Source organism: Anomaloglossus baeobatrachus, chromosome 1 (genome assembly GCF_048569485.1).
Source record: "Anomaloglossus baeobatrachus isolate aAnoBae1 chromosome 1, aAnoBae1.hap1, whole genome shotgun sequence".
Taxonomy (NCBI): domain Eukaryota; kingdom Metazoa; phylum Chordata; class Amphibia; order Anura; family Aromobatidae; genus Anomaloglossus; species Anomaloglossus baeobatrachus.
The window spans coordinates 787526757-787553862 of record NC_134353.1 but is presented as its reverse complement, the minus strand read 5'-3'; the positions used below and the strand labels follow the sequence as shown (position 1 = coordinate 787553862).

Here is a 27106-nt window from a genome sequence, read left to right as displayed (position 1 = left end):
TGACGTCGGGTCATCTGGCCAGCGCTTGCGCAGAACGCTGGAGGCAGAGGGGAAAGGGCGGGCACGAGATTATGGGCGGGCACTTGCTGATGACAATCACAGCGCCGCCATAATCTCGTGCCTGCGCAACACGTCACCAGAGGTCACACTGTGCACAGTCCCGGTACAGTCGCACAGCGCATGCGCGGGACCACGGGCGCACTGGGCGGCGTCCTGAAGTATGAAATGGAGCGTTGGGGGACGGTGTAAAACGGCAGGAGTGACAGTAACGGACACCAGACAGCCCGCCCCCCATGGATAATTTAGAAGATTTGTATACCAAAAGGTACAACTTTATAAAGTATTTAATTTGGTCTAAAAGGGGCACAAAAACTATAGGAACCTTGCTAGAATGCAGCCCAGGAGCTGCAGAAGGGGAAACTTTTAGGTTTAAAGCAAAATTTCTGCTGTGCTGACAGGTTCCCTTTAACATATTTTATGTGCAAAAAAAAAAAATTGGGAGTAGTTGCAAGCTACTTAATTTTGGGGATTCCACTTGAAAAATGTATTTATATGTAACAAATTTCTGCTGACAGGTTCCCTTTATCGGTGTTGCCTAAAACTTATTCACATGCGTGGGCTTGACAGTAGTTTTTGTTGCATAATACACTGTGAAATTTGTATGAAAAAGCTATGATTATATAACTGTTTTTTTTTTATTTTCTTTTGCCATTCTAAATATAGACATTAAATACTGAGGTCTTGATTGTAGGGCAGGATGGGAAAGGATCTCCTGAGCTGTAATATGCAGAGCAAACCAGTAAATTGGTTGCTCTTTGTTAAAACAACACAAAACACACAGTGTCACCTATCAGTATGAATGATTAAACAAAGCTTATATTGTGCAAGATAATGTGAGAAAACTGATAAGCGTCTGTGCAGGGAATGTGACTTCACATGCTAGTGGGCAGCAGGGGCATGTGACTGCCTTTTGAGGACGGTTATTTTAATCCTGTTGTAAGTCTGGTGACTATTAACAATCAGATCTTTCTTTTTCTGGAATGATTTCCATTGCATACCAAAATATTTGGACACTTCACTCCTAATTACTCATTGCAGATGTGCTGCAGTTTGATTTCCTTCTTATTTTTCTTTTTTATTCCACAGAAAACACCCAAACTGGATTTTCTGAAAAATTCTACTTGGTGGTGATTGAATGCACAAAAGACAAGCATTCTGTCTTACATATGTGGCAGTTACACCTGAAATCGATCCCTGTCTCTTTAGGTATGTTAATTTCCTTTACAGTATAGCCCTTTTCTAGCTCAAAGTTAAAGGGGTATTGCCATCTCTAAAATCCCATCTCAATATGTAGTAGGTGTAAAAATTTTAGCAAATGCCTCCAATTAGAAATGTAGTATAGTTCTCCTGATTCCACTGTGTTACTTACCTCATGTGCAGGGCATTGCAGCAGCTTAGGTATCCATGGTTACGACCACTAGCCAGTAAATGTCACTATAAGGCTATGTGGCCACAATCAGTGTTTGCAGCGTTTTGGACGCAGCATGCTTCAGCTGTGTCCAAACCTCTGGTGTACAGGACAAGCACAGTGGATGGTATTTCTAGAAATCCCGTGCCCACTGTGCTTGTTTTTTCTGCAGCAAACACTGACCTGTGGTGCATCTTTTCAGACCACAGCATGTCAGTTGTTTGCTGCGGATTCGCATGCGTCCTCCTTAGGGAGAAGACAAGCGAAAGGCCGCAGCGCACAGAACCCTGATCGAGGGTACAAGCAGCTGTGGTCTCCTTTGTTCTCCTGTGGAGGAGAAGCGCGGCCCTGCAGGTCAGGACTCGCTGCGTTCTTAATGGAGCGAGTCCTGATTGTGGGCACATACCCTAGGCCTGATCGTGTCCATGGACACTCAAGCTGTTGCAATTCCGTGCACATGTTAAGCAACATAGCTAATCAAGCGAATTATAGTACATTTTTAATTGGATGTATTTGCTAATATTCTTATAATTACATGTACCATATTTTTTGGACTATAAGACGCACCGGACTATAAGATGCACCCTTTTTTTAGAGGAGGAAAAAATAGAAAAAAAATTAAAGTAAAAAATGTGGTCATCACACACTGTTATGGGGGGGTGGGTCTGCTGCTGACGCTGTTATGGAGGTAATAATATCCCCAAATTCCGTAATCATATCCCCCATTCTGGGCCCCTTCCAGGTAGATATGGCCCCCATCGTGGAATATGTATGTTCCCCATCCTTATGTGTGTGATCCTCCAACCTGGTTGTGTGTGTGTGTATACGGTATATTATATATAAAATGATCCAGCCCCATCCAAGTGTACAGTAATGCCTTTATATACAAAATTTATTTATTGCCTTAATTTTACAGATGTGATGCTTACCTAATTTTTTTTTTTGTCCTGCTTCTGCACTAGAAGCAAATGCTCCAGAACTCGAGGACCTGCAGTGATGTAATGAAGATGCGTGGCACTGTGCTGTTCTGGCCCGCCTCTCTTCATTACATCACTGCAGATCCTGCTGTTACAGGAGACTTTGTTTCCAGTGCAGAGGCAGGACCAAACAAAGCAATGTGAGCACTGAGCACGGAGACTGCAGCTGTGCTGTGATGGTATGCCGTGCTCTGGCCCGGACACTGCAGTGATCTGTGCTTCCTCCGGGCCAGACATGACTGCAGCGGCACCCTGCTCCTGTCTCCTAAACAGCGCACACACAGTCTCCCCAGCCTCTGCAGGAAGCCGGAGGCTGGAGCACCCACGTGTGTCCACTGTTTACATTAAACAAGTAGTGATTTGCTGCTCCTCACACCTGCTTCTAGGCACTGACTGAAGAGAGCAGAGAGAGGTGGGCGGGGAGCAGCTAATGAATATTTGCTTACTTTAAACAGCGGGTACACGTGGTTTCTCCAGCCGCCGGCTTCCTGCAGCAGCGACCCTCCCTGCCTCCTGTGATCCCACTCCACAGCCGCTTCCTCCCCACGGCTCCCTACCCCGCAGATACCCCGCTTTGACATTCAGACCATAAGACGCACCCCACACTTTCATCCCAAATTTGGAGGAAAAAAAGTAGGTCTTATGGTCCGAAAAATACGGTATTACATATTGGGGTAAGGTCTTGTAGATGGGAAAATCCGCATCACAATCTGTTCAATGTTCAGATCAGGAGTGAAAATAAGTAGATTTTGGCTGCTCACTATAAAAAAGGTTTCTCATTGGCCTTCATTGGGGGACAAAGAAAGAACCATCAGTCTGCTGCCACCTGGAACAAAAAATTAGCTCCTCTGCTGCAGACTATAGCTTGCCTACTGACATCCAGCCTCCTCAATTTAGTGAGAAAGTAGTACGAGAAGCAAAAAGATAAGAAATATGAAAAAGTCTAACATAAACACCCAACTGGGCAAAGGGGTGGGAGCTGTGTCCTCCAGTGAAGACTAATGAGAAACAGATTTTATGTTGGTAAATAAAAAATTACTTTTCTCAGTCGCTTTTTTTCGGTGACACAGAACCCTGGGACTTCTAAAAGCTGTCCCTGGGGCCAGAAAGGATGCAGAGTAATAAACATTCTCTTAATATCACAGAACTTACTAGTGTAGCTCAAGTGGAAGCCTCATAAACTGCCACCTGCAAAATCTGCCTGCCCAAACTTGCATCAGCGTAAGCAAAAGTATAGACCTTGTAAAATTTAGATAAAGTATGTAGTGATGCTCGGGTAGCTGCCTTACAGAGCTGCAAGGCCAAGGCCTTTTTACGAGCCGCCTAGGAAGCCCTCACCACTCTAATAGAATGTGCCCTGACGTTAAATAGTGGAACCTTGTCCTTTAACTTATAAACCTGAAAAAAAGGTTTCTTTAATCCAGCAAGAGATAGTGGCCTTGGAAGCAGCCAGTCTCTTGCAGGGCCTAAAGGGGCGGAGGCTGACAAATAATAAGGAACAGCTCTAACCACATCCAGACTGTGTAGTCTCTTCCCCCCCCCATTGGATAACATGGAGAAGGGCAAAAAGAAGGCAAGTCAATGTCTTCATTAAGTTTACAAGCAGAGAGGAAAGGAAATTCGGAACCAGCCTCAAAACCACCTAGTCTTGGATGGAGAACAAGGTAGGGGGGACATAGCAGGAGAGAGCCCCCAATTTAGAAACCCATTTAATGGCAGTGATGGCTATAAGAAAAGCCACCTTTCCAGGATGCTACTCATGACCGCATCACAGGAGTTCTCCCTCACATCCGAGAGTTTAAAAGGTCCCTCCCACACCACCCTTTTCAGTGTTTTTCCTGTTCCTATGTAGGACAAACACAAGAGGCAGGCACTTTTGTGCAAAGATTTACCTGTTAATCGGGACAAGGAGGGGAGGCCATCCCTCTTCCTCCTATGAAGAGGTGCAGGGTCCCTCATCCTGAACTGGTAGAGCTGGACGATGCTTCTGACGTCTAGCTGCTTCCTTCGGTGTAGGATTTTCTGCTTCCTGTAAAATGGCCACATTCCAGCTACCAGGGCTGCGCAGTGCTTGTTCCAGCTTGGAATGTGCTTCCGATATCCGGGGTGGAGACGCAATCTAGGGAGCGGTGTGCATTCCACCATGGACCCCATTGAGCAAGAGAATGAGCAGATGGCAGCGGTAATATAATCCTGATGGGTGAGGGTTTTCAATCCTTGCTGTATGGGTTAACTGGTGTGCGAGACTAGCATTGTAGTGAGCTATGGAAGAGTTGAACCACTCTGATGTGCCCTCAGAACCTGCCCTTGTCCACGTAAGTTACTTAGAGGGTGTTAATTCCCACGTTAAATAGATTCCCATCTCTTAGTCTCTGCTTATGTATTTCTAGGGTAGGGATTTTTCAGTGGGGTCTGACGCTACTGCAAAGAAATAATTTAGGAGAGTTACAGGAAAGACAAAGATGTGCCGTTTGCAACTGCAAATTACCAAGCATTTCAGAAATAGCTCTGTGGCGACTATACCTCTAAGACTGTCAGGGAGGTGTAATCCTCTTTCCTGTCAGAGATGCGATCCATGATTAGAGATGAGGTACAGGCGATGGTGTCTAGTCTGGTCCTCCCTCAGGTTTCATATTCCATCTCTCGCCATAAGTGACCAAGTTGGGAGATGGAGCACAGTTTGGAGAAAGAAGATCAATCCTTTGATCAGGATGTGGAGGAAGAAATTACAGTAATCCCTCCAGAAGAGAGTTAAAAATATTATTTCTCATCAGTGGATACTGACGAGCTATTATAGGCTGCTAAAAGCATCATGAAGGTAGAAGAGGCGGGAAAATACTGGTCCATACAGAATGAAATATTCTGTGGACTCAGGACCCAAAATAAATAGGGTGTTTTTTTTTTTACTTATTGATCAAATCCATGTCATGATCTTGGAGGAATAAGAAGGTGCGGAAAATAAGTTATTCTATGTGACTTCAGAATCTGTCTCCCGTTTGAATGGGAGGAAGTAAGAGTATTGGATGAAGTTCCAAAAATCGACATTCCAGTAGCCAGAGTGGCCAGGGAGACCTCCATCCCGTTTCGTTTGAGGACTCGTGTAGCCTTAGAGACACGATGGACAGATAAACAGATGACCTTCTAAAAACAGCCTGGGAAACGTCATCTGCCGCGGTTAGGGCTAACATAGTGGTTACATCAGTTGCCATATCTATGCATCTCTGGGTTGAGGACTTGGAAAATCATCTGAAGAGTGAAAGATCCAGAAAGATTATTTTAGGCTCTCCTCCTCTACTTAGGATGGCTACGGGATTTATGACTCATCCACAGAAACAGTGAAGTTTGCAGCCAGGAATAATACCCTTTCAAATTCAACACTTAGAGCAATCTGGCTAAAGACCTGGTCTGTGAATAACCGCTCTAAAATAAATTGTATTCTATCCCATTTTCTGGATTGAGGGTTTTCGCCCTGTACTAGATGAGATCCTTGAGAAGGCGTTTGATAAAAACAAAGGGCTTCCAGCAGAGAGACTCAGAAGGTGCCAGTCCTTTTGTAGGTCTAGTCCCTCTCAGAGACAGAAATACAAAGGGAAAGCGAAATGAGGTAGATGGAACTATATCCCAAAGGGTGTAAAGGTAAAAGTTCCCTATTTGGGTCAAGGCCAGGCCCTGGTGGATCATGACCCCATCAAGGTAGGTGCGAGACTTTGCAATCTTCTTTTAAAAGTTTTGTAGCAGATTTCCTCAAATCACTGCGTACTTCACAAATCTCAGAGAGATACAGATTAGACTTTTCCCAGCTAACAAGCGCCCAGTCTCCAACCATACTTTATAGTCCATGGACAGATATTCAGAAATTGTTAGAATCCAAAGCAATAGTCCCTGTCCCCAAAGCAGAGCAGTTCCAGGGTCACGATTTCAGTCTTTTTCCATTAAAAAATAAAAGCCTTCGAGGGATTACCCTATTATCAACATCATTCAGATGGAATTAATAAGTTCAACCATCTATTTAGTAAACAGAAAAGGCAGTGATGTGTACTCTGGACTTAAAAGAATCCGATTATCATCTAGCTTTCCATCTTTCTTGCCAAAAAATTTTAAAATTTGCAGTAGAGAGAAAAAATAAATTTTTCCAGTTACGGTGCCTTCTTTTCGGCCTGTTCTCCGCTCCTCGGGTGTTCACGAAGCTAGTAGCAGAGATAGTAGCCTTCCTCAGACTAAGGGCATCATCATAATTCTATACCTAGATGAAATACCCAGATGACTTACTTAGAGAAGGAATTGACTTTCCAACTTGAAGTAACCTTGGCAACCTTAAGATCTTTGGAATGGATAATAAACTAACAGAAGTCGTACTTTCAACCGGGCAACAAAAAGGTCTTTTTGGGGGTCCTACTAGATTACTGGAAGAGGTCATTATTTCTTCCAGACGAAACATGATTGAGAGAGCGGATCCTCCCCTTTCCATGGGAAGAATATTGTCCTGCTAGGGAAGCGATGAGAGTCCTGGGTCTGATGACCGCTTGCTTTCCCAGGGTCTGGTGGAGTCACTTTCAGTTCTGAGATTTCCAGCAGGTAATTCTGTCAGCCTGGGAAATTCGCAAAGATCCCTAGAGAAAGATTACTCTGCCCCAATCATTAAGGAACTTTTTTTGCATTGGTGCATACCCTTGTATTAATAAAAATCACTGATGCAAGTCAGTCAGGTTGGGGGGCCGAAATAGGTGATCAGTATCGGTAGGGAAGTGTCAAGCACGGACTTTGGAAAGGTCCGGCGTGGGGCAAGACACACAACAAACAGGATTCACCACAACAAACAGGATTCACCACGACAAACAAGGTGTCCATCGGGGACACGTTAACAACGTTGGGCCCTGGGGCTAGTTAAGGGGATAATGGGACACATCCTGCACTCACCTGCAGCTGTACCTACTCTTGTAGCCAGTGCCTATACAGGTTTGGTACCTGTCACCGAACAGGATACCTAAAGCCCTGAGAGACCCTGTGTGAGGCAAATCCCGGGATATGAAGATGAATTATGACTCCAGTCATAATCCCTCATCACTCCCTGGCAGTGCCCCCTCCCTTCTTGTTCTCAGTGTTCCACTTACACCTCCATGGCCATGTCCTGTGATATGGAAATTAGGTGGCTTGGGGACAATGGACACAGGATGACTCCCTGCCGTGACCCTGTAGTGGGGGCTGCTAGCTAGTTAGCAAGGCTATGGAAATAGCCAGACAGAACGACTCCAGTAAAAAATGGTTCATATCTCGCAAGCCATATTTCCGATAAATATGGCAACCATAAAAATGGTGTCTCCGCATGCGGACGATGCCGGCACACCCTTTTTATGGGAGCAGGACATTGGGAAATGCCCCAGGCGTGATATCAGCCAATGGGGAACTGGCAGACAGGTCATGAGTCCCCTCGTTCTGTAGCTAAATTCATAACTGTCACAATGAGAGCATTGGCGTCCGCCTACGACGCTCCCAGGCAAAGTTATGGCCCATATTCCATGTTGTGGATTGTCCATAACTCAAGCCAGGGGTGGAGCAGTGCTCCCTCTGAGGTCACTAAGGTAGGAGGGGACCTGGATTTGCCCAGGTTGATAACCCTACTTCGGCCATTTTCCAGTGTTCTTTTCGCTGGGGGCACGTGTAGGAAACATCTGTGGGAAGGATCCTAGAAACCTGGGTACAGCGCCCCCCTGTGGCCAGACGCAACAAGGTAACTGCTGGAACTGTGTATGCCTGTTTGTAACCCATGCTTTGATTGTAACTGTACTCTGACATATGTATATTCTGTAGATTCCCTATTGTATATATTGTAGTTTCTAGTGTGCTTTAGGCTGATTAAATTATATAATTAATCTTGGGCTGTTCTGTTATCTCGATCTTGAATCCCACGTCTGTGTGTTCGGCTAATAGTTACCGTGAAGCGGTTGGTGGCAGCGAGTTTGTGCCAAGGATTATTGTGGGGAGGCCAGTGAGATTCGGGGAGATTTTATATATTCCGCCCGCGGAGGTCGGGGGAATATATACCCTACTCTCACTGGGGACCCTTCAATAATCGGCATAAGTAGTATAGCGGCCTCCTTGCTTATTGTCGGGCAATTCCATAATTGGCCTGACTATAAGAGGGGCGCTAGAGAGCGCGTCACGTGCTCTGTCTGTCGGTCGGGAGGTATAAAGGAGGGGTGACCCCCACTTGTTACCCCCCGATTGTGACGTACTGGTAGCCAGCGCGGGGGATTTCTGAGTGACCCCCCCGGTGGTTTGTGACATATTGGTGGCATAGCGGTGGGATCGAGATAATAGTGTGTGTGAGTGTGAGACCCATACTCCCAGACACTAAAGACTGCCTGCAGCAGCTGTGGCTGCTGGGGTCTTCAGACTAGCTCAACACTAGAGTGTCAGAGTGCAGATACTGTAAGGTGTGTGGAGGCATCAGGTGTCAGTTCTGTGTCAGTGACCAAAAGTCTGCAAGAATGGCTGATGGCACCAGGAGCAGAGCTATGCAACTGGCCAATGCTAAGGCAGGAGCCGAAGAGAGGGAGGACGGTGCTGTGGACAGCAATGAGGAGGTTGCCCACGAGTCCTCCAGGAGCTCGACGCCAGAAAACCGTTCTGCCGAGGACATTGCGCAACCTGGCACTGCTGGACAAGATGAGGAGGAGCTCACCCAAGGTTCCTCAACGAGCCAGATGCCAGCCCTCCGCTCTGAAAGGGACAGTGAATCGCCTAGCTCTGCAGCGTGCCGCAGATCACCACGTGCCATTCCACCGAGCCTGGGAGGCTCGGATAGCCTTCTTCAAATGGCTATGGCCCTTCTCCAGGCTGGAGACCAGAAGGGCTACAAGGAACTCCTGGCAGAGCGCAGGGCAGAGCGGCAGGCAGCGCGTGACGCTGAGGCTGCGGAGCGGCACGCAGAGCGTGAGGCTGCGGAGCGAGAGCGGCAGGCAGCGCGTGAAGAGCGAGAGCGACAGGCAGACCGTGACTACCAGCTGCAGCTAGCTCAGCTCCGGCCCTCATCAGCCACATGTGACCTTCGAGACACCAAACTTCCAAAGGTCCGTGTTGAGGACTTCCCAGTGCTGGAGAAGGATGGAGACTTGGACTCTTTCTTGACTGCTTTTGAACGGACTTGCCTGCAGCACCATCTGGACAAGGACCAGTGGGCCAAATACCTGACCCCCCGTTTAAGGGGTAAGGCCCTGGATATCCTTGGGGACTTGCCTGCTGAGGCAGATCAGGGCTACGACACCATCAAGCGGGCCCTGATCCAACAGTACAACCTCACTCCAGAGTCCTACCGCAAGAAGTTCCGGAGCCTACAGAAGGGACCAAAGGACTCCTGGGCTGACCACCGGCGGGCACTTGCCCGAGCTGCCGACCACTGGACCCAAGGCCTGCAGCTTTCCACCGGACCGGAGATCCTGGACTTGTTCATCACGGAGCAACTCTTGTGGAACTGCCCTGAGGATCTCCGCCAGTTCATCCGAGACCAGAAGCCAAAGGGGTCCACGGCTACAGCTGCCCTGGCCGATGACTACACCAACAATCGGGCTCCTGAAGCCAGGAGAGCAGCCACCAGCAGCACCTGGAGAGGGGGTAAGATGAACTCTGCGACTGCCCCACCTGCCCCTAGACTGCAGGGGGTGTCCCCCTCAACTCCCCTCTCCAGGCCCGTGGCAGAACCAAGACGGTGCCACCAGTGCAACCTACCTGGACACTTCAAGGCCATGTGCCCTCAGCGTCCCAAGGCCCCGGCTCCGTCCCCGTCCCAAGGGCCGCCCAAGGTGTATTGTGTGGGTGGGGGTGGTGGTAGGTCCCTGGACAGCTTCCAACCTGTCACCGTCGGCCGGTCTGTGACCATGGGACTGCGAGACAGCGCCTCGGAGGTGACTCTGGTGCGGCCTGAGATGGTGTCCCCCCAAGACTTGATCCCTGGAAAAACCCTCGCTGTCTCCGGGATTGGAGGCATTGACCCGGCGCTGCCTGTTGCTGACATTTATGTGGACTGGGGCGCAGGGCGAGGGGTGAGGGAGGTGGGGGTAACTGATCGGATCCCTGCAAACGTGCTACTTGGGACAGATTTGGGGCAGATAACCTCCCAGTTTGGGCCCCCCCCAAGGGCTGAACCTTCAGCCAGTACTGACGTGCCTCCGGACAATGTTAATGTGTTATCTATGAATGATGTAAGGGAGGAGGGAGTGAACTCTGATACTTCTGCTTGCATAGACACCATAGACACACACTCAGCTGCAGCTGTGACAGGGGAGGGGGTCAGAGAAAGGTGTGACAATGCCTCTACAAGTAATCAGCCTGTGAGCTGGGATCTGCTGCCCTCTGCAGGGATAAGCAGAGAGCAGGGTGCTGCAGGGGGAGGACCAGTGTGTGGGGTGGGGGCTACCACAGCAAATGTGGGGTCCCCAGAGATTTCACAGCGGGGTTCTGTTGCTGCAGGAGGGGAACAGGCAGGTGAGATTGGGGCCGGTCCAGGAGCGGAAGTGCTCCCAGGTAAGATCTCGGTGCATGGTTCCCCCACAACCGGGGTGTCAGGAAGCCAGGTAGGTCTGCCTGAACCGGCGACTTGGTCAGGAACGGAGGAGGAGCAGGCACGACCCACGGTCGCAGCGGCTGTGGCCGCTGTCACCCGCAGTGGGAGTGCTGGAAGCCAAGGGGCCTCCCGGAGGTCCGATAGCTCTTCCCCTTCTGACCAAGTGGCAGCCGAGTCAGGTGGAGGCCAGGACACAGGTCCCGGGGTACTGACTGAAGATGTGACAGTCTCGTCGATTCTGGCCACATCTAGTCAGGGGTTTCAGGCAGCGTTAGAAGCTGACGACTGCCTGAAAGCTCTTAAGGAGCAGGCGGCACAGCCTCCCTCGGACTCGGACCCGGAGCGAGTGGTCTGGGACCAAGGACGGCTGTACCGGGCCACGGTCCAGCAGGGTTCACCGGAGGCGTGGCCCAGGGACCGACAGTTGGTGGTACCCTATCCGTTCCGGACGGAGTTGTTGCGGATCGCACATGAGATTCCGATGGCCGGACACCTAGGGATCGCTAAGACCAAGGCCAGGTTAAACCAGCATTTCTACTGGCCAAAAATGGGGGCCGATGTGGCTGCCTACTGCCGTTCGTGTGAAACCTGTCAGAGAGTGGGGAAGGCGGGGCCACGCCCCAAAGCCCCACTAGTATCTCTGCCAATCATCGATGAGCCTTTCAGGAGGGTGGCTGTGGATCTGGTCGGTCCGCTGGCCATCCCCAGCAGCTCCGGGAAACGCTTCCTACTGACGGTAGTGGACTATGCCACCCGGTACCCAGAAGCAGTGGCCTTGTCGTCCATTCGGGCTGACAAGGTGGCCACCGCATTGCTGGAGATTTTCTCCCGAGTGGGTTTTCCCCAGGAAATGCTCACTGACCGGGGGACCCAATTCATGTCCCAGCTGAGGGAGGCCCTCTGTAAGCAAGTCCAGGTGCGACATCTGGTGGCCAGCCCGTACCATCCACAGACTAATGGCCTGTGCGAGCGGTTCAATGGCACCTTAAAGCAGATGCTTAAGATGTTGGTCGACTCCCATGGGCGTGACTGGGAGCGGTATCTCCCACACCTGTTATTTGCTTACCGGGAGGTTCCACAGGCCTCAACAGGATTCTCACCGTTTGAGCTCCTGTACGGGCGACGTGTGCGGGGCCCCCTGGCTCTGGTGAAAGAGGCTTGGGAAGGGGATTTGGCCACCCCTGGAGTGTCGGTTATCGAGTATGTCATGCGCTTCCGGGACAAAATGCAGGCCTTGACGCAACTGGTACACGACAATATGGCTCAAGCCCAGGCCGATCAGAAGCGTTGGTACGACCAGAACGCTTGTGAGAGGACCTACCAAGTGGGTCAAAAGGTGTGGGTACTGGTCCCCGTACCACAGGACAAGCTTCAGGCAGCCTGGGAAGGCCCATACCTCGTGTACCAGCAGCTCAACCCTGTAACGTACCTGGTCACCCTGGACCCTGCCCGTGGAAGGCGGAAGCCCTTCCATGTGAACATGATGAAGGCACATCATGAGCGGGAGGCATGTGCGCTCCCCGTGTGCAACCTGCCCGAGGAGGGAGAAGCGGAAACCCTCTTGGATATGCTAGCCCAGGTTAGGGCAGGCGGATCCATTGAGGATGTGGAGGTTGGCCACCAGCTCTTGGAAGACCAACGGTCCCAGCTGTGGGCCACCCTCCTCCCCTTCCGGGGGTTGTTTACCAACCAGCCCGGAAGGACTGACTTGGCTGTCCATCACGTGGACACTGGGGATCATCCCCCGATCCGGCGTTCAGCATATCGGGTCTCCCTGGAGGTGCAGCAACACATGCGCCAGGAGATTGACGAGATGCTGAAGCTGGGGGTGATCCAGGCATCCAACAGCGCTTGGGCCTCGCCTGTAGTCCTCGTCCCTAAGAAGGACCGAACCACTCGGTTCTGCGTGGACTACAGGGGGCTCAATGCGGTCACGGTCGCCGATGCGTACCCAATGCCACGCATCGATGACCTGCTCGATCAGTTGGCCGGGGCTCAGTACCTGACCATCATGGATCTGAGCCGGGGATATTGGCAGATCCCCCTGACTCGCAAGGCCAGGGAACGCTCTGCCTTTATTACCCCATTTGGACTGTACGAGTCCACGGTGATGCCATTCGGGATGAGGAATGCCCCTGCCACTTTCCAGCGGATGGTCAACACCCTGCTCAAGGGACTTGAAGGGTACGCGGCCGCGTACCTGGATGACATTGCCGTCTTCAGTCCCACCTGGGAGGACCACCTAGAGCATCTAGCACAGGTGCTCAGGCGGATCCACCGGGCAGGTTTGACCATCAAGCCGGGAAAGTGTCAGCTGGCCATGAGCGAGGTCCAGTACCTCGGTCACCGGGTAGGTGGGAGAACACTGAAGCCCGAGCCTGAGAAAGTGGAAGCCATCGCATCCTGGCCCACCCCCAGGACCAAGAAGCAGGTGATGTCCTTCTTGGGGACCGCTGGGTACTATAGGAGGTTTGTTCCATGCTATAGTAGCCTGGCAAAGCCCTTGACGGACCTCACCAAGAAGAAGCTGCCCTCTGCAGTCGATTGGACAATGGACTGCGAGACAGCCTTCCGGGCCCTAAAGGACGCCCTGTCCAGCCCGCCCGTGCTACAGGCAGCCGACTTCACGCGGCCGTTTGTAGTACAGACCGACGCCAGTGACTTCGGCCTCGGTGCGGTGCTCAGCCAGGTGGACTCTGCGAGCCAAGAGCACCCAGTCTTGTACCTGAGCAGGAAGCTGTTACCAAGGGAAGTTGCCTATTCCACGATGGAGAAGGAGTGCCTGGCCATAGTGTGGGCCCTGCAGCGTCTGCAACCCTATCTATACGGGCGCCACTTCATCGTGGAGACGGACCACAATCCCCTCAGCTGGTTGCACACCGTCTCTGGGACGAATGGGCGATTGTTGCGATGGAGCCTTGCGCTCCAGCAATACAACTTCACCATTCGCCACAAAAGGGGCCGTGACCACGGTAACGCAGACGGGCTGTCCCGACAAGGAGAGGTCGCGGACGGGCGCACGGGGGAACACCGGAGTGTGCTGCCCCCTAGCGCCCTCAAAAGGGGGGAGGTGTGAGGCAAATCCCGGGATATGAAGATGAATTATGACTCCAGTCATAATCCCTCATCACTCCCTGGCAGTGCCCCCTCCCTTCTTGTTCTCAGTGTTCCACTTACACCTCCATGGCCATGTCCTGTGATATGGAAATTAGGTGGCTTGGGGACAATGGACACAGGATGACTCCCTGCCGTGACCCTGTAGTGGGGGCTGCTAGCTAGTTAGCAAGGCTATGGAAATAGCCAGACAGAACGACTCCAGTAAAAAATGGTTCATATCTCGCAAGCCATATTTCCGATAAATATGGCAACCATAAAAATGGTGTCTCCGCATGCGGACGATGCCGGCACACCCTTTTTATGGGAGCAGGACATTGGGAAATGCCCCAGGCGTGATATCAGCCAATGGGGAACTGGCAGACAGGTCATGAGTCCCCTCGTTCTGTAGCTAAATTCATAACTGTCACAATGAGAGCATTGGCGTCCGCCTACGACGCTCCCAGGCAAAGTTATGGCCCATATTCCATGTTGTGGATTGTCCATAACTCAAGCCAGGGGTGGAGCAGTGCTCCCTCTGAGGTCACTAAGGTAGGAGGGGACCTGGATTTGCCCAGGTTGATAACCCTACTTCGGCCATTTTCCAGTGTTCTTTTCGCTGGGGGCACGTGTAGGAAACATCTGTGGGAAGGATCCTAGAAACCTGGGTACAGCGCCCCCCTGTGGCCAGACGCAGCAAGGTAACTGCTGGAACTGTGTATGCCTGTTTGTAACCCATGCTTTGATTGTAACTGTACTCTGACATATGTATATTCTGTAGATTCCCTATTGTATATATTGTAGTTTCTAGTGTGCTTTAGGCTGATTAAATTATATAATTAATCTTGGGCTGTTCTGTTATCTCGATCTTGAATCCCACGTCTGTGTGTTCGGCTAATAGTTACCGTGAAGCGGTTGGTGGCAGCGAGTTTGTGCCAAGGATTATTGTGGGGAGGCCAGTGAGATTCGGGGAGATTTTATATATTCCGCCCGCGGAGGTCGGGGGAATATATACCCTACTCTCACTGGGGACCCTTCAATAATCGGCATAAGTAGTATAGCGGCCTCCTTGCTTATTGTCGGGCAATTCCATAATTGGCCTGACTATAAGAGGGGCGCTAGAGAGCGCGTCACGTGCTCTGTCTGTCGGTCGGGAGGTATAAAGGAGGGGTGACCCCCACTTGTTACCCCCCGATTGTGACGTACTGGTAGCCAGCGCGGGGGATTTCTGAGTGACCCCCCCGGTGGTTTGTGACACCCTGTAATAACACTGACTAGTGAACTGGCAGGTGAGGATCGCTAATCTCGCCACTGCACTAATACAACAAGAGGGGAAGGTACAACAGACAGGGGAAACAACAAAGGATAAAGCCCAACTTCATGTCAGACACCAGGACTGCAGTCTACATCGTTTCACACAACACGGGCTCCAGCAGCTCCTTCCAAAGCGAGGCCTAGCTTCAGAATGAATCAGAATTACCGGTGCCCTCTAGTGGGACATGTGACCATATATAGGGGAAGGAAGTGATCACCAACTGGAAGCACCTAAGGCCAGGAGTCAGAACCTCCTTGAAAGTAAAACTGACATTTAATCCTTTCAGCACCAAAAGAAAGGGAATTACATTTAATATGAGGAGTCTCAGATGGCAAAGACAGACTCTGGCCCAGATCCTGTCACAAGTCTCTAGATGCAGCGAGATGGTCGTGACAGTACCCTCCACCCCACACTTAACGAGAGGACTCTGGACCCTCACAACAGAGTTCACCCGAAAACACCTGAAAATATAATCCAACCCACCAGCATTCACACCTAATGGGAACTGACTTCACGGTTACCAAGTAACGAGTTGATAAGGTGCGTCTAACTGGTCTGTAGGAGCCAGAACCCTTAATGGTTGGTAGGGGATCAAATACTTATTTCTCTCTGCAAAATGCAATTAAATTTATATAATGTGATTTTATTTTATTTTTTTTCTGGATTTTATTTTGGATATTCTATCTCTTACTGTTAAAATTAACCTACCCTTAAAATTATAGACTGGTCATGTCTTTGTCAGTGGGCAAACTTACAAAATCAGCAAGGGATCAAATACTTGTTTCCCCCACTGTATATTACAGAACTGTCAGCCAACAGCTATCCCCCTGAACACTGCAATGCTTAGCTCTGCGAGCCCTCATGTATTCTCTATGAAAAAGCCACGTCCCGACTCCTCTGGCATCGGCTTAGCTACAGGGAAGACAAAGGATCAGCCGCTGAAATTTGGCCAGTATTTGAAAGGTTTACTTCAGTCTGCTGTGCATGAGACCCTTTAGTCATCCAATGGTTTGTCGTTAGTTTTATTCCAGCACTTTGGCACTTGTTTAGTACAGGCACATCCCTGTTTTCTATTTTACTGATCTACAGATAGAAATGCGTAACTACACTTTTATTTCACAGAGGAAAAATTTGTCTCCGAAAATAATAATCCACCAAGAGATGAGTCGTATAATTCTACTTCTGGAGAAAAAGTTCAGTCTCCACTTACTCAAAGATACCAGACCTGTAAGGCAAATTTACAGAGTACCAGCAAGATGTCCCTTTCGTCAGAACTTGTGTACAGCCAAGAAATATGTTTGCCTGATGGCGTGGAAGTAATTAGCGTGAAGCCATCTGCAGGTAATAACAGGATTATTTGCTTAATCTAAAAAAGGGCAATCCAGCATTGGCCATGAATACTGTCCTGTCAGGGGACAGATATTACATCTCTAAGGGGTACTTCACACACAGCGAGATCGCTGCTGAGATCGCTGCTGAGTCATGGTTTTTGTGACGCAGCAGTGACCTCATTAGCGACCTCGCTGTGTGTGACACTGAGCAGCGACCTGGCCCCTGCTGTGAGATCGCTGCTCGTTACACACAGCCCTGGTTTGTTTTTTTATTGCTGCTCTCCCGCTGATAAGCACACATCGCTGTGTGTGACAGCGAGAGAGCAACGATCCTGAATGTGCAGAGAGCAGGAGCCGGCGTCTGGCAGCCTGCGGTAAGCTGTAACCAAGGTATAAACATCGGGTAACCAAGGTGGTTACCCGATATTTACCTTCGTTACCAGCCTCCGCCACTCTCACGCTGCCAGCGCCGGCTCCTGCTCCCTGCACATGTGGCTGCAGTACACATCGGGTAATTAACCCCATGTGTACTGTAGCTAGGAGTGCAGGGAGCCAGCGCTAAGCAGTGTGCGCGGCTCCTTTCTCTCTGCACATGTAGCTGCAGTACACATCGGGTAATTAACCCGATGTGTACTGTAGCTAGGAGAGCAGGGAGCCAGCGCTCAGTGTGCGCGGCTCCCTGCACATGTTGCAGCACAGCGACGCGTGTCGTTATGATCGCTTCTCGGCTGCTGTGTTCGACAGCTAAGCAGCGATCATAATAGCGACTTACAAGGTCGCTGTTACGTCACAGAAAATGGTGACGTAACAGCGACGTCGCTGTCGCTTAGTGTGAACCCAGCTTAAGTGACACATTTTGTAATCTGATTTTTTGTTATATGACTTGGGGATGATTTAGTTCTGTTGTCTCTGAAGCCTCCAACACCTTATTAGCCATCACCCTAGTAGCAAAGCTCTTTATCGGCAGAGCCCATCTTAAGACACGTTTACATCAGATGATTTTGCACAAATAAACAACCACCAATGGGTAAATATTTACCCATCGGCATTCGTTTAACCTCTTCCAAACATGGCAATTTTTTCTATTTCATTGTTTTCATTTTTTTTCCTCTCCTTCCGGTTCAGAGAGCGACAACTTTAATTTTCTGTCGACATAGCGGTATGAGGGCTTTTTTTTAGCCGGCAGATTTTAATTTTCAATTATATCCAGTCTTCCATGCAATATACTGGAAAATAGTAAAAAAATTGAACTGCCGCAAAATTACGAACATCAGGTTTTTGTTTTGTTTTTTGTTTTTTTTGTTGTGTTTTTTCTTTATTTTCTTTTTTTATTTTGTTTTCAGCTTTTATTGTGCAGTAACAATGACCTGGCAATCCTGATTTTCCAGGAAAATACGGAGATACTAAGCACACAGGTGTTTTTTGTTTTTTTTTTGTTTATTTGCTCTACTTAAGTGGTAAATAAAAATTGGTACATTTTTATGCTTGCATCGCCATATTCCAAGACCCATAACATTTTCATTTGTTTTTATTTTCCAATCAATGGTGCTGTGTGAGGGCTTCATTTTAGTGTGGCAAGCAGAAATTTTGGTAGCATTTTAGGTAGATGCGATGTTTTGTTTTCCTTCTTAATACATTTCTTTGCTGCATTGCAGTGGCCAAAAAATGCAATTTAGCATTTTAATTTTTTTTTCTCTTTATGAAGCTTAATTGGGTTAATTGCGGTAATTTAATTTTATGTTTTGGTAGATTAGACTTTTATGGGCACAGCAGTAATTATATGTATATTTATTTAATCAATTATTTTTTTAATGGCTAAGTGGTGGCTGATTCAATCTTCTGGGGTTCTTTGTATTTTGAAAACCATTTTATTTTTACTTTATATGTTTTAGTCCTCTAAGGGGACTTGAATCTGCCATGATTGGACCGCTTACACCACATGCCTGGATACTGTCGTTTTGCAGTATGTTACATAAATCATAGTCTCCCATGAATCCCAGCCACATGCTGGATTTCATCGGAGTATCATAATTGCAGGCACGGGGGTCATCAGCAGACCTCCGCTGCAATAGCAACCTCTTGGTGCCCTGTGTTTCAGTGGATCGGCAGGCTGCCCTGTCCACTCTGTAAATGCTTATGTCAGAGCGTTAGCAGCAGTGGCCAGAGTTTACACAGTCATAGAAGAGTCTGTAATAGATCATAGCTCACACAGGCTGCCATTGTTCTCAGCAGCACAAGTTGTGTTTATATAAGTCAATAAACTGGCCAGAATGATTCTTTTCTGCAGACCGAAAGATCAATTCACCTGTTTGTTTTGTGATCAGTAGCTTACTTAGTTTGCAAGATTATTGGGAAACAAACCATCCTAGAAACAATCATTCACGATAATCTTGCATAGTGAATGGACCTCTAGATTCAGTTATACCCCATAAGGTACCTTCTAGTGATACCATCCCCTCATGGGGTTCCATGTCATGTCAACATAATACAGCACACAGAAAACTAGTAGTGCGATCAGTCAACTTCCAAAGCTTAAAGGGGTTATCACTTTCAATAAAATGTATGGTTTGTTCTTAGGATAGGCCATCAATATTAGATTGGTGAGGGTCTGTCCCTAAGCTGGATGAAAGGGACAATGTGTTCTGGTGAGAGATGGGTCTTCTACATTTACCACATATAGCTCTGTAGTTTTTAGAAGAGTTGTTCCAAATAATTAGTTTACTGACGCTTTGTCCATTGAAGTGAATGGGACTCAGAAGCAATAACAGGCAAAGCTGCTAATAAGAGTTGTCTGTTCAAATAATGAAAAGGACGGGGCACTTTGTCAGAGCCCTATGACCATTTTAATTAGGTAAAGGGCAGGGCTGCTGAGAATATACTTTTCATATTAAAAGGTTGTTCTAGTACATTGTTATTGATGACTTTGTGCTAGGTCATCAGCATCAGGTCAGTGGGGGTCCGACACACTGCTTTCCCTTCTTTCCCCGGTTAGCTGTTTCAGCATTGGCTGAGAATAGCATCGGCTTTGCAGTAACTGGCAGTAGCCAATGTACAGGTGATCAAGCTGTGCTGTTCAGCTCCACGACTGCTTACAGATAGCCACTCGTCAGTGCTGGAAACATCTTCTCAGTGGTAATGCCTGGAGATCTGATATTGATTACTTATCCCAAGGATTTGTCATATCTTTGTAATGGAACAACCCTTTAAAGAACTACATGACCCCATTTAAGCCAATAAGTATTGATATCAATCGTGCAAGCTGGGGGTGCCCAGTAGGTATTGTGTACTGAAGCTCACCCACTAAGCCCCCCTATTTATAAGTTTTATATGTTCTTATTGTTCTTCACTTGGAGAACCATCAGTAGAGCCCTTGTGCTCCGTGCCCTAGAAATCTGTGGACTGATTTCCCATTCACTGCTGTGAGATTTACATTTACTGGTTAGTAGTCTGTAGAATTAGCTTCAGAGCAATATAAAGAAAAATCCAATTCCTTGGCCATTTGATAACCCTGATTCTTCTTTTCTTCATTCTATTTTAGGGCATCTCAGTTCTTCTTCAATATACCCAGTTTGTAACGCTCCTTACCTATTAGCCACTTCTTGCTCGGATGGTAAAGTGAGATTCTGGAGGTGCTCGGTGGATTCAGACCTTTCACTTTCTCCATCTGATGTGGAGAACAGCATAGTATACACATGGGATGAATGGCCTTTGCTGAATGAGGATGGTTTACAAATCAGCACAGTGAGTGTACCCGGCAGGCCAATAGAAGTGAGCTGCGCACACACAAACTGCCTGGCAGTGGCATTCAAGCAGACGCCAAATAGAAACAGCAACTCCACTAATGAGTTTTTGATGCATGTGAGCATCTTTGAATGTGAATCCACTGGTGGCTCTTGTTGGATCCTGGAACAGACTATTCATTTGGATGAGCTAAGTACAATGTTAGAGACTGGAATCAGTGTTGACAATAATCTTGTGGCTTACAACAAGCAAGATGTGTGTTTATCTTCCAACAAACAGCTTCAACCTAATACAAAACACTTGGTTCATTTAGACTGGATGTCCAGGGAGGATGGCTCACACATATTAACCATCGGCATTGGTTGTAAACTACTTATGTATGGTCAGGTTTCCAGAAAACTACCAGAACATGCTTGTAAGGAAGACTATGCATTGCAGCTCTGGAACACAGCCAAAAACACATCTCAGCCTAGGTTTGTACTGTTGAGATCTGTTGACTTGGTGTCTTCTGTGGAGGGTTCCCTTCCATTACCAGTGTCCTTATCTTGGGTTCGGGATGGCATACTTGTTGTTGGGATGGATTGTGAAATGCACGTCTACTCCCAGTGGCAACCTTTCTCTAAGCAGGATTCATCAAGCACAGACTCTTATAATGGAAGCACCCCGTCTATCACTAATTTGGTAAAACAAAGCCAATCTGTTGCGTCTGGACTCTATCCACCAAAGAAAGCCATGACAAGGTCCATGACTAGCTTAGCACAAAAACTTATGGGAAAGAGAACTGCGTATGATCTCCCTGTGGAGATGGAAGACTCTGGACTCTTTGAAGCAGCTCATGCTTTATTTCCCATTTTACCTCAATATCATCCATTACAATTATTAGAGTTGATGGATCTGGGAAAAGTGCGTAGAGCAAAAGCTATCCTTTCTCACCTGGTAAAATGCATTGCAGGGGAGGTGGTCTCTATTAACGACAATGAACCCAACCCGGAGCGCAGGCTCCGATCACTTTCAATTAGTGCCAGTGGAAGCACTTCTCGAGATCCCAAAACTTTCAGTAAGCCAGAAACTGCAGATTATACTGAAATTGACTCCGTACCTCCCCTACCATTGTATGCACTTCTGGCTGCTGATGAAGATTCCTCCTTCACATCCACTGTAGAGAAATCCAGCAACCACAACAACTCCAACAAGCAAACTGATAGCAACGCAAATGGTGAAAACTACGATGAGCTCTTCCAGGCTCCAACTCTGAGCACTGATGAACTCACAACCCTGGACTCCGAAGAAGAAAACACTAAGCCGCAGATCATCGACCTGTCTCAGTACAGCCCCACGTACTTTGGTCCAGAACATTCTACGGTTTTATCTAGACATTTGCTCCATTCCAGCTTACCTGGTCTTACACGCATTGAGCAGATGTCTCTGATGGCTCTAGCAGATACCATAGCCACAACAAGTACAGATATTGGAGAGAGCCGAGACCGCAGTCAAGGTAACATATATGCTTTCACCTTTCTGACTTATCTACCCATCGTTTCTTCTTGTTTTCTGGATATTTTTTCCACCATGTTAGGGATTTTTAGTTTCAGATATGTTTTTATTTCTTTAAATCCATTTCTTTTAGGTCTGATCCAGATGCCCGATATTAATGTACATGCGCTCTCAAGGGTTTTCACAGAACACATACTAATTGTAGTCTATGGATTTGTTTGCATGTCTATTTTTTCCCAGACAAGTGCTTGAGAATAAAACACATATATCAATATTTAATCCAATGCATGGATCTAAGTTGCCTATTCAAGTTAATGGGTCTGTTAAAAAAACGAATAGCAGTTGGATGCCATCTATGTCATGTCAGTGAGATCTGTTTTCTACTGTATATTGAAGAAGAGTTGCTTTGGAATTTTATTTTTCTTTTTCGCTCCTAATTGGGAGACCCAGACAGTGGGTGTATAGCTACTGCCCTCTGGAGGCCGCACAAAGAACTACACTTAAAAGTGTAAGGCCCCTCCCCTTCTGGCTATACACCCTCCCGTAGGAGTACAGATTCCTCAGTTTTAGCTTTGTGCGCAAGGAGGTCAGACACGCACGCATAGCTCCATTGTTTTAGTCAGCAGCAGCTGCTGACTATGTCGGATGGAAGAAAAGAGGGCCCATACAGGGCTCCCAGCATGCTCCCTTCTCACCCCACTGTATGTCGGAGGTGTTTGTAAGGTTGAGGTACCCATTGCGGGTACGGCGGCAGGAGCCCACATGCTGATTCCTTCCCCATCCCTTTTTATAGGGCTCTGGGTGAAGTGGGATTTACTGGTCTCCAGGCACTGAGACCGTGCTCCATCTACAGCCCCTGGAGAAGATGCTGGATGGAGCGGAGTACATCAGGGACATGGCCCTGCTTCCTCAAGGTACTCTGTGTCCCCATGCATTTGGCGCTCACACCGCAGCATGCTGGGTGTTGTAGTGCGCCGGGGGACATCAGCGCTACGGCGCTTGTGCCATGGCCTCATTCAGCTTCGCTGAAGCAGGCACACTTCTAGGAATCGGTCGCGCCGGCCGCTGGGACTGCGGCGCGGCTGGCACTTGTGGTGCGCCGGGGACTTCAGCGCGGCCCGCGCTTTTACGGCGGCCGCGCTGATAACTCGAGTCCCCGGCTTTTGCGGCCTGCTTCCGTTCGTTCCCGCCCCCGGACCTGCCAGTCAGGAGAGGGGCGGGACGCTGGCCACGTCTAGGAATCGGTCATGCCGGCCGCTGGGACTGCGGCGCGGCTGGCACTTGTGGTGCGCCGGGGACTTCAGCGCGGCCCGCGCTTTTACGGCGGCCGCGCTGATAACTCGAGTCCCCGGCTTTTGCGGCCTGCTTCCGTTCGTTCCCGCCCCCAGACCTGCCAGTCAGGAGAGGGGCGGGACGCTGGCCAGTGCATCAGCGCTGAGGGCTGGAGTCGTTTTTACATACTCCAGCCCTCACAATCGGCACAGAGGGGACACTGTTTCCCGCACTTTTGTTTGGGAACTCCCACGGACCGCCCCTCTCCACAGACGCCGGCAGCCATTCCTGCTGACACGCTGAGCTGCAGAGGGGAGCCGGGGAGACCCAGACAAGGAATTCTGCGCCTCTTACCCGCTATTCAGCGGGCGGTAAGCAGCCCTCAGGGCTCACCCCCTCTTGTGCCAGTAGTATTCTTAGTATTTTGTTTCTACAAATACTTTGTATTGCATAGCGCTGGTCGCCCTTTGGCTATAGACTCTCTCACATTGCAGAGAGCCAGCAGCATGTCGTCCGTAAAACGCAAGGGTGCCAAGGCACAGACATTATATGCTTCCTGCACCGCATGTGGGACTTTTCTACCGGCAGGCTCCACGGACCCCCATTGTGTGCAGTGCTCGGCCCCTGCGGCGCTTGCACAGTCGGGACCTCTGCTGGACGTGACCCAGGGTGTACCACCTGTGAATGCTGTCCAGGTGACAGGAACTGAGTTTGCAGCTTTTGCTGACAGAATGTCTCTCACTATGTCACAAATTCTTGACACATTGCGAGCTAGGCCTGTACTTCAGGCCACGGACACTGTGCAATCATTGCCCCCTGGTCCCCCTCAGCTCCAAGCTCCGGGACGGGCATATACACCTCAGGGTGAAGACTCTGACTCGGACGATGGCCCCGGGCAGCCTAAGCGGGCTCGCTATGACGGGCCTTCACATTCATCTCAATGGTCAGGATCCCAGCGAGATGAATCTATGGGTGATGAGGCGGACGTAACTGATCAGGATTCTGATCCTGGGACCGCTCTCAATCTAGATACACCAGATGGTGACGCCATAGTTAATGATCTTATATTTAACATCAATAAGATGTTAAATATTTCCCCACCAGCTCCTCTTGTGGAGGAGTCAGCTTCGCAGCACGAGAGAATCCATTTCAGATACCCTAAGCGTACATTAAGCACTTTTCTGGACCACGCTGACTTTAGAGACGCAATCCAGAAACCCCACGCTTATCCTGAAAGGCGTTTTCCTAAACGGCTTAAAGATACACGCTATCCTTTTCCCCCTGAGGTGGTCAAGGGTTGGACCCAGTGTCCAAAAGTGGATCCTCCAATTTCCAGGCTTGCAGCTAGATCCTTGGTTGCAGTTGAAGATGGAGCGGCACTTAAAGATGCCACTGACAGGCAGATGGAGCTCTGGCTGAAATCCATCTATGAAGCGATTGGAGCGTCATTAGCGCCTTCTTTTGCAGCCGTATGGGCACTCCAAGCTATCTCAGCCGGGCTGGCGCGAGTTGACTCCGTCACACGTGCATTTGCCCCGCAGGTAGCACCATTGACCTCGCAAATGGCGGCATTCGCTTCGTACGCGATTAATGCTGTTCTTGACGCTACAAGCCGCACGGCAGTGGCGTCAACCAACTCCGTTGTTTTGCGTAGGGCCCTGTGGTTGAGACATTGGAAAGCAGATTCTCATTCCAAGAAGTGCTTAACCAATTTGCCTTTTTCTCGTGACCGATTGTTTGGAGAGCGTTTGGATGAAATCATCAAACACTCCAAGGGTAAGGACTCATCCTTACCGCAACACAGACAAAACAGACCCCAACAGAGGAAGGGTCAGTCTGGTTATCGGTCCTTTCGAGGACCGGGCAGGTCCCAATTCGCCTCGTCAAAAAAGACTCAAAAAGACCAGAGACGCTCAGATTCTTGGAGGTCTCAGTCACGCCCAAAAAGGACAGCCGGAGGAACCGTTGCCAAGACGGCGTCCTCCTGACTTGCGGTCTCCGATTCCCACACCCGCGGTCGGTGGGAGGCTTTCCCACTTTGGCGACATCTGGCTGTCACACGTCAAAGACCGTTGGGTGAGGGATATTCTGTCTCACGGGTACAGGATAGAGTTCAGTTCTCGTCCGCCAACTCGTTTCTTCAGAACTTCTCCACCACCAGACCGAGCCGATGCTCTGTTGCAGGCGGTGGCCGCTCTAAAGGCGGAAGGAGTGGTGACCTCCGTCCCTCTTCAGGAACAAGGTCACGGTTTTTACTCCAATCTGTTTGTGGTCCCAAAAAAGGACGGATCGTATCGGCCCGTCCTGGATCTAAAGTTGCTCAACAGACACGTAAAAGTCAGGAGGTTCCGGATGGAATCCCTACGCTCCGTCATAGCCTCAATGTCTCAAGGAGATTTTCTAGCATCAATAGATATCAAAGATGCGTATCTCCACGTGCCGATCGCACCAGAGCATCAGCGTTTCCTACGCTTCGTCATACACGACGAACACCTGCAGTTCGTAGCGTTACCTTTCGGTCTGGCAACAGCCCCCCGGGTCTTCACCAAGGTCATGGCAGCAGTAGTAGCTGTTCTGCACTCGCAGGGTCACTCGGTCATCCCGTATCTAGACGACCTGCTTATAAAGGCACCCTCTCAAGAGGCATGCCAACACAGTCTGAAGGTGGCACTAGACACTCTCCAGAGTTTCGGGTGGATTATCAACTTTCCAAAGTCTCATCTAACCCCGACCCAATCTCTGACTTATCTTGGCATGGAGTTTCATACTCTCTCAGCGATAGTGAAGCTTCCACTGGACAAGCAGTGCTCGCTACGGAGTGGAGTGCAATCTCTCCTTCAGAGCCAGTCGCACTCACTGAGGCGCCTCATGCATTTCCTAGGAAAGATGGTAGCAGCAATGGAGGCAGTCCCGTTCGCGCAGTTTCATCTGCGCCCTCTACAATGGGACATTCTACGCCAATGGGACGGGAAATCGACGTCCCTCGACAGGACTGTCTCCCTCTCTCAGACTGCCAAGGACTCTCTGCGTTGGTGGCTTCTCCCCACCTCATTGTCACAGGGAAAGTCGTTCCTTCCCCCGTCCTGGGCAGTGGTCACGACGGATGCGAGCCTATCAGGGTGGGGAGCGGTGTATCTCCACCACAGGGCTCAGGGGATGTGGACTCTGGAAGAGTCCACCCTGCAGATCAATGTTCTGGAAATCAGAGCAATCTATCTTGCCCTGCGAGCCTTCCAACAATGGCTGGAAGGCAAGCAGATTCGGATTCAGTCGGACAATTCCACGGCGGTGGCGTACATCAACCACCAAGGGGGAACACGCAGTCGCCAAGCTTTTCAAGAAGTCCAACGGATTTTGACGTGGGTGGAAAGCAGAGCGTCCACCATATCCGCAGTTCACATCCCAGGCGTGGAAAACTGGGAAGCAGACTTTCTCAGTCGCCAGGGCATGGACGCAGGAGAATGGTCCCTTCACCCGGACGTGTTTCAGCAGATCTGTTGCCGCTGGGGGACGCCGGACGTCGATCTGATGGCGTCACGGCACAACAACAAGGTCCCAGTTTTCATGGCACGGTCTCACGATCACCGAGCACTGGCGGCAGACGCCTTGGTTCAGGATTGGTCGCAATTCCGACTCCCCTATGTGTTCCCACCTCTAGCATTGTTACCCAGAGTTCTCCGGAAAATCAGGTCCGACTGCCATCGAGCCATACTCGTCGCTCCAGATTGGCCAAGAAGGTCGTGGTACCCGGATCTGTGGCATCTCACGGTAGGCCAACCGTGGACACTACCAGACCGTCCAGATTTGCTGTCTCAAGGGCCGTTTTTCCATCTGAATTCTGCGGCCCTGAACCTG

General features: G+C 49.4%; 1 protein-coding gene across 2 annotated transcripts in view; it reads left to right on the top strand.

Moving 5' to 3' along the window:
* The window catches only part of DMXL1 (Dmx like 1), a 330551-nt gene that overhangs the window by 123150 nt on the left and 180295 nt on the right, over positions 1 to 27106 (top strand). For both annotated transcript variants that reach the window (XM_075324980.1, XM_075324981.1), the window contains exons 16-18: positions 1147 to 1266; positions 16536 to 16754; positions 20283 to 21980. In XM_075324980.1, the coding sequence (XP_075181095.1) occupies positions 1147 to 1266; positions 16536 to 16754; positions 20283 to 21980 (2037 nt within the window). The remainder of the gene's footprint in view (positions 1 to 1146; positions 1267 to 16535; positions 16755 to 20282; positions 21981 to 27106) is intronic.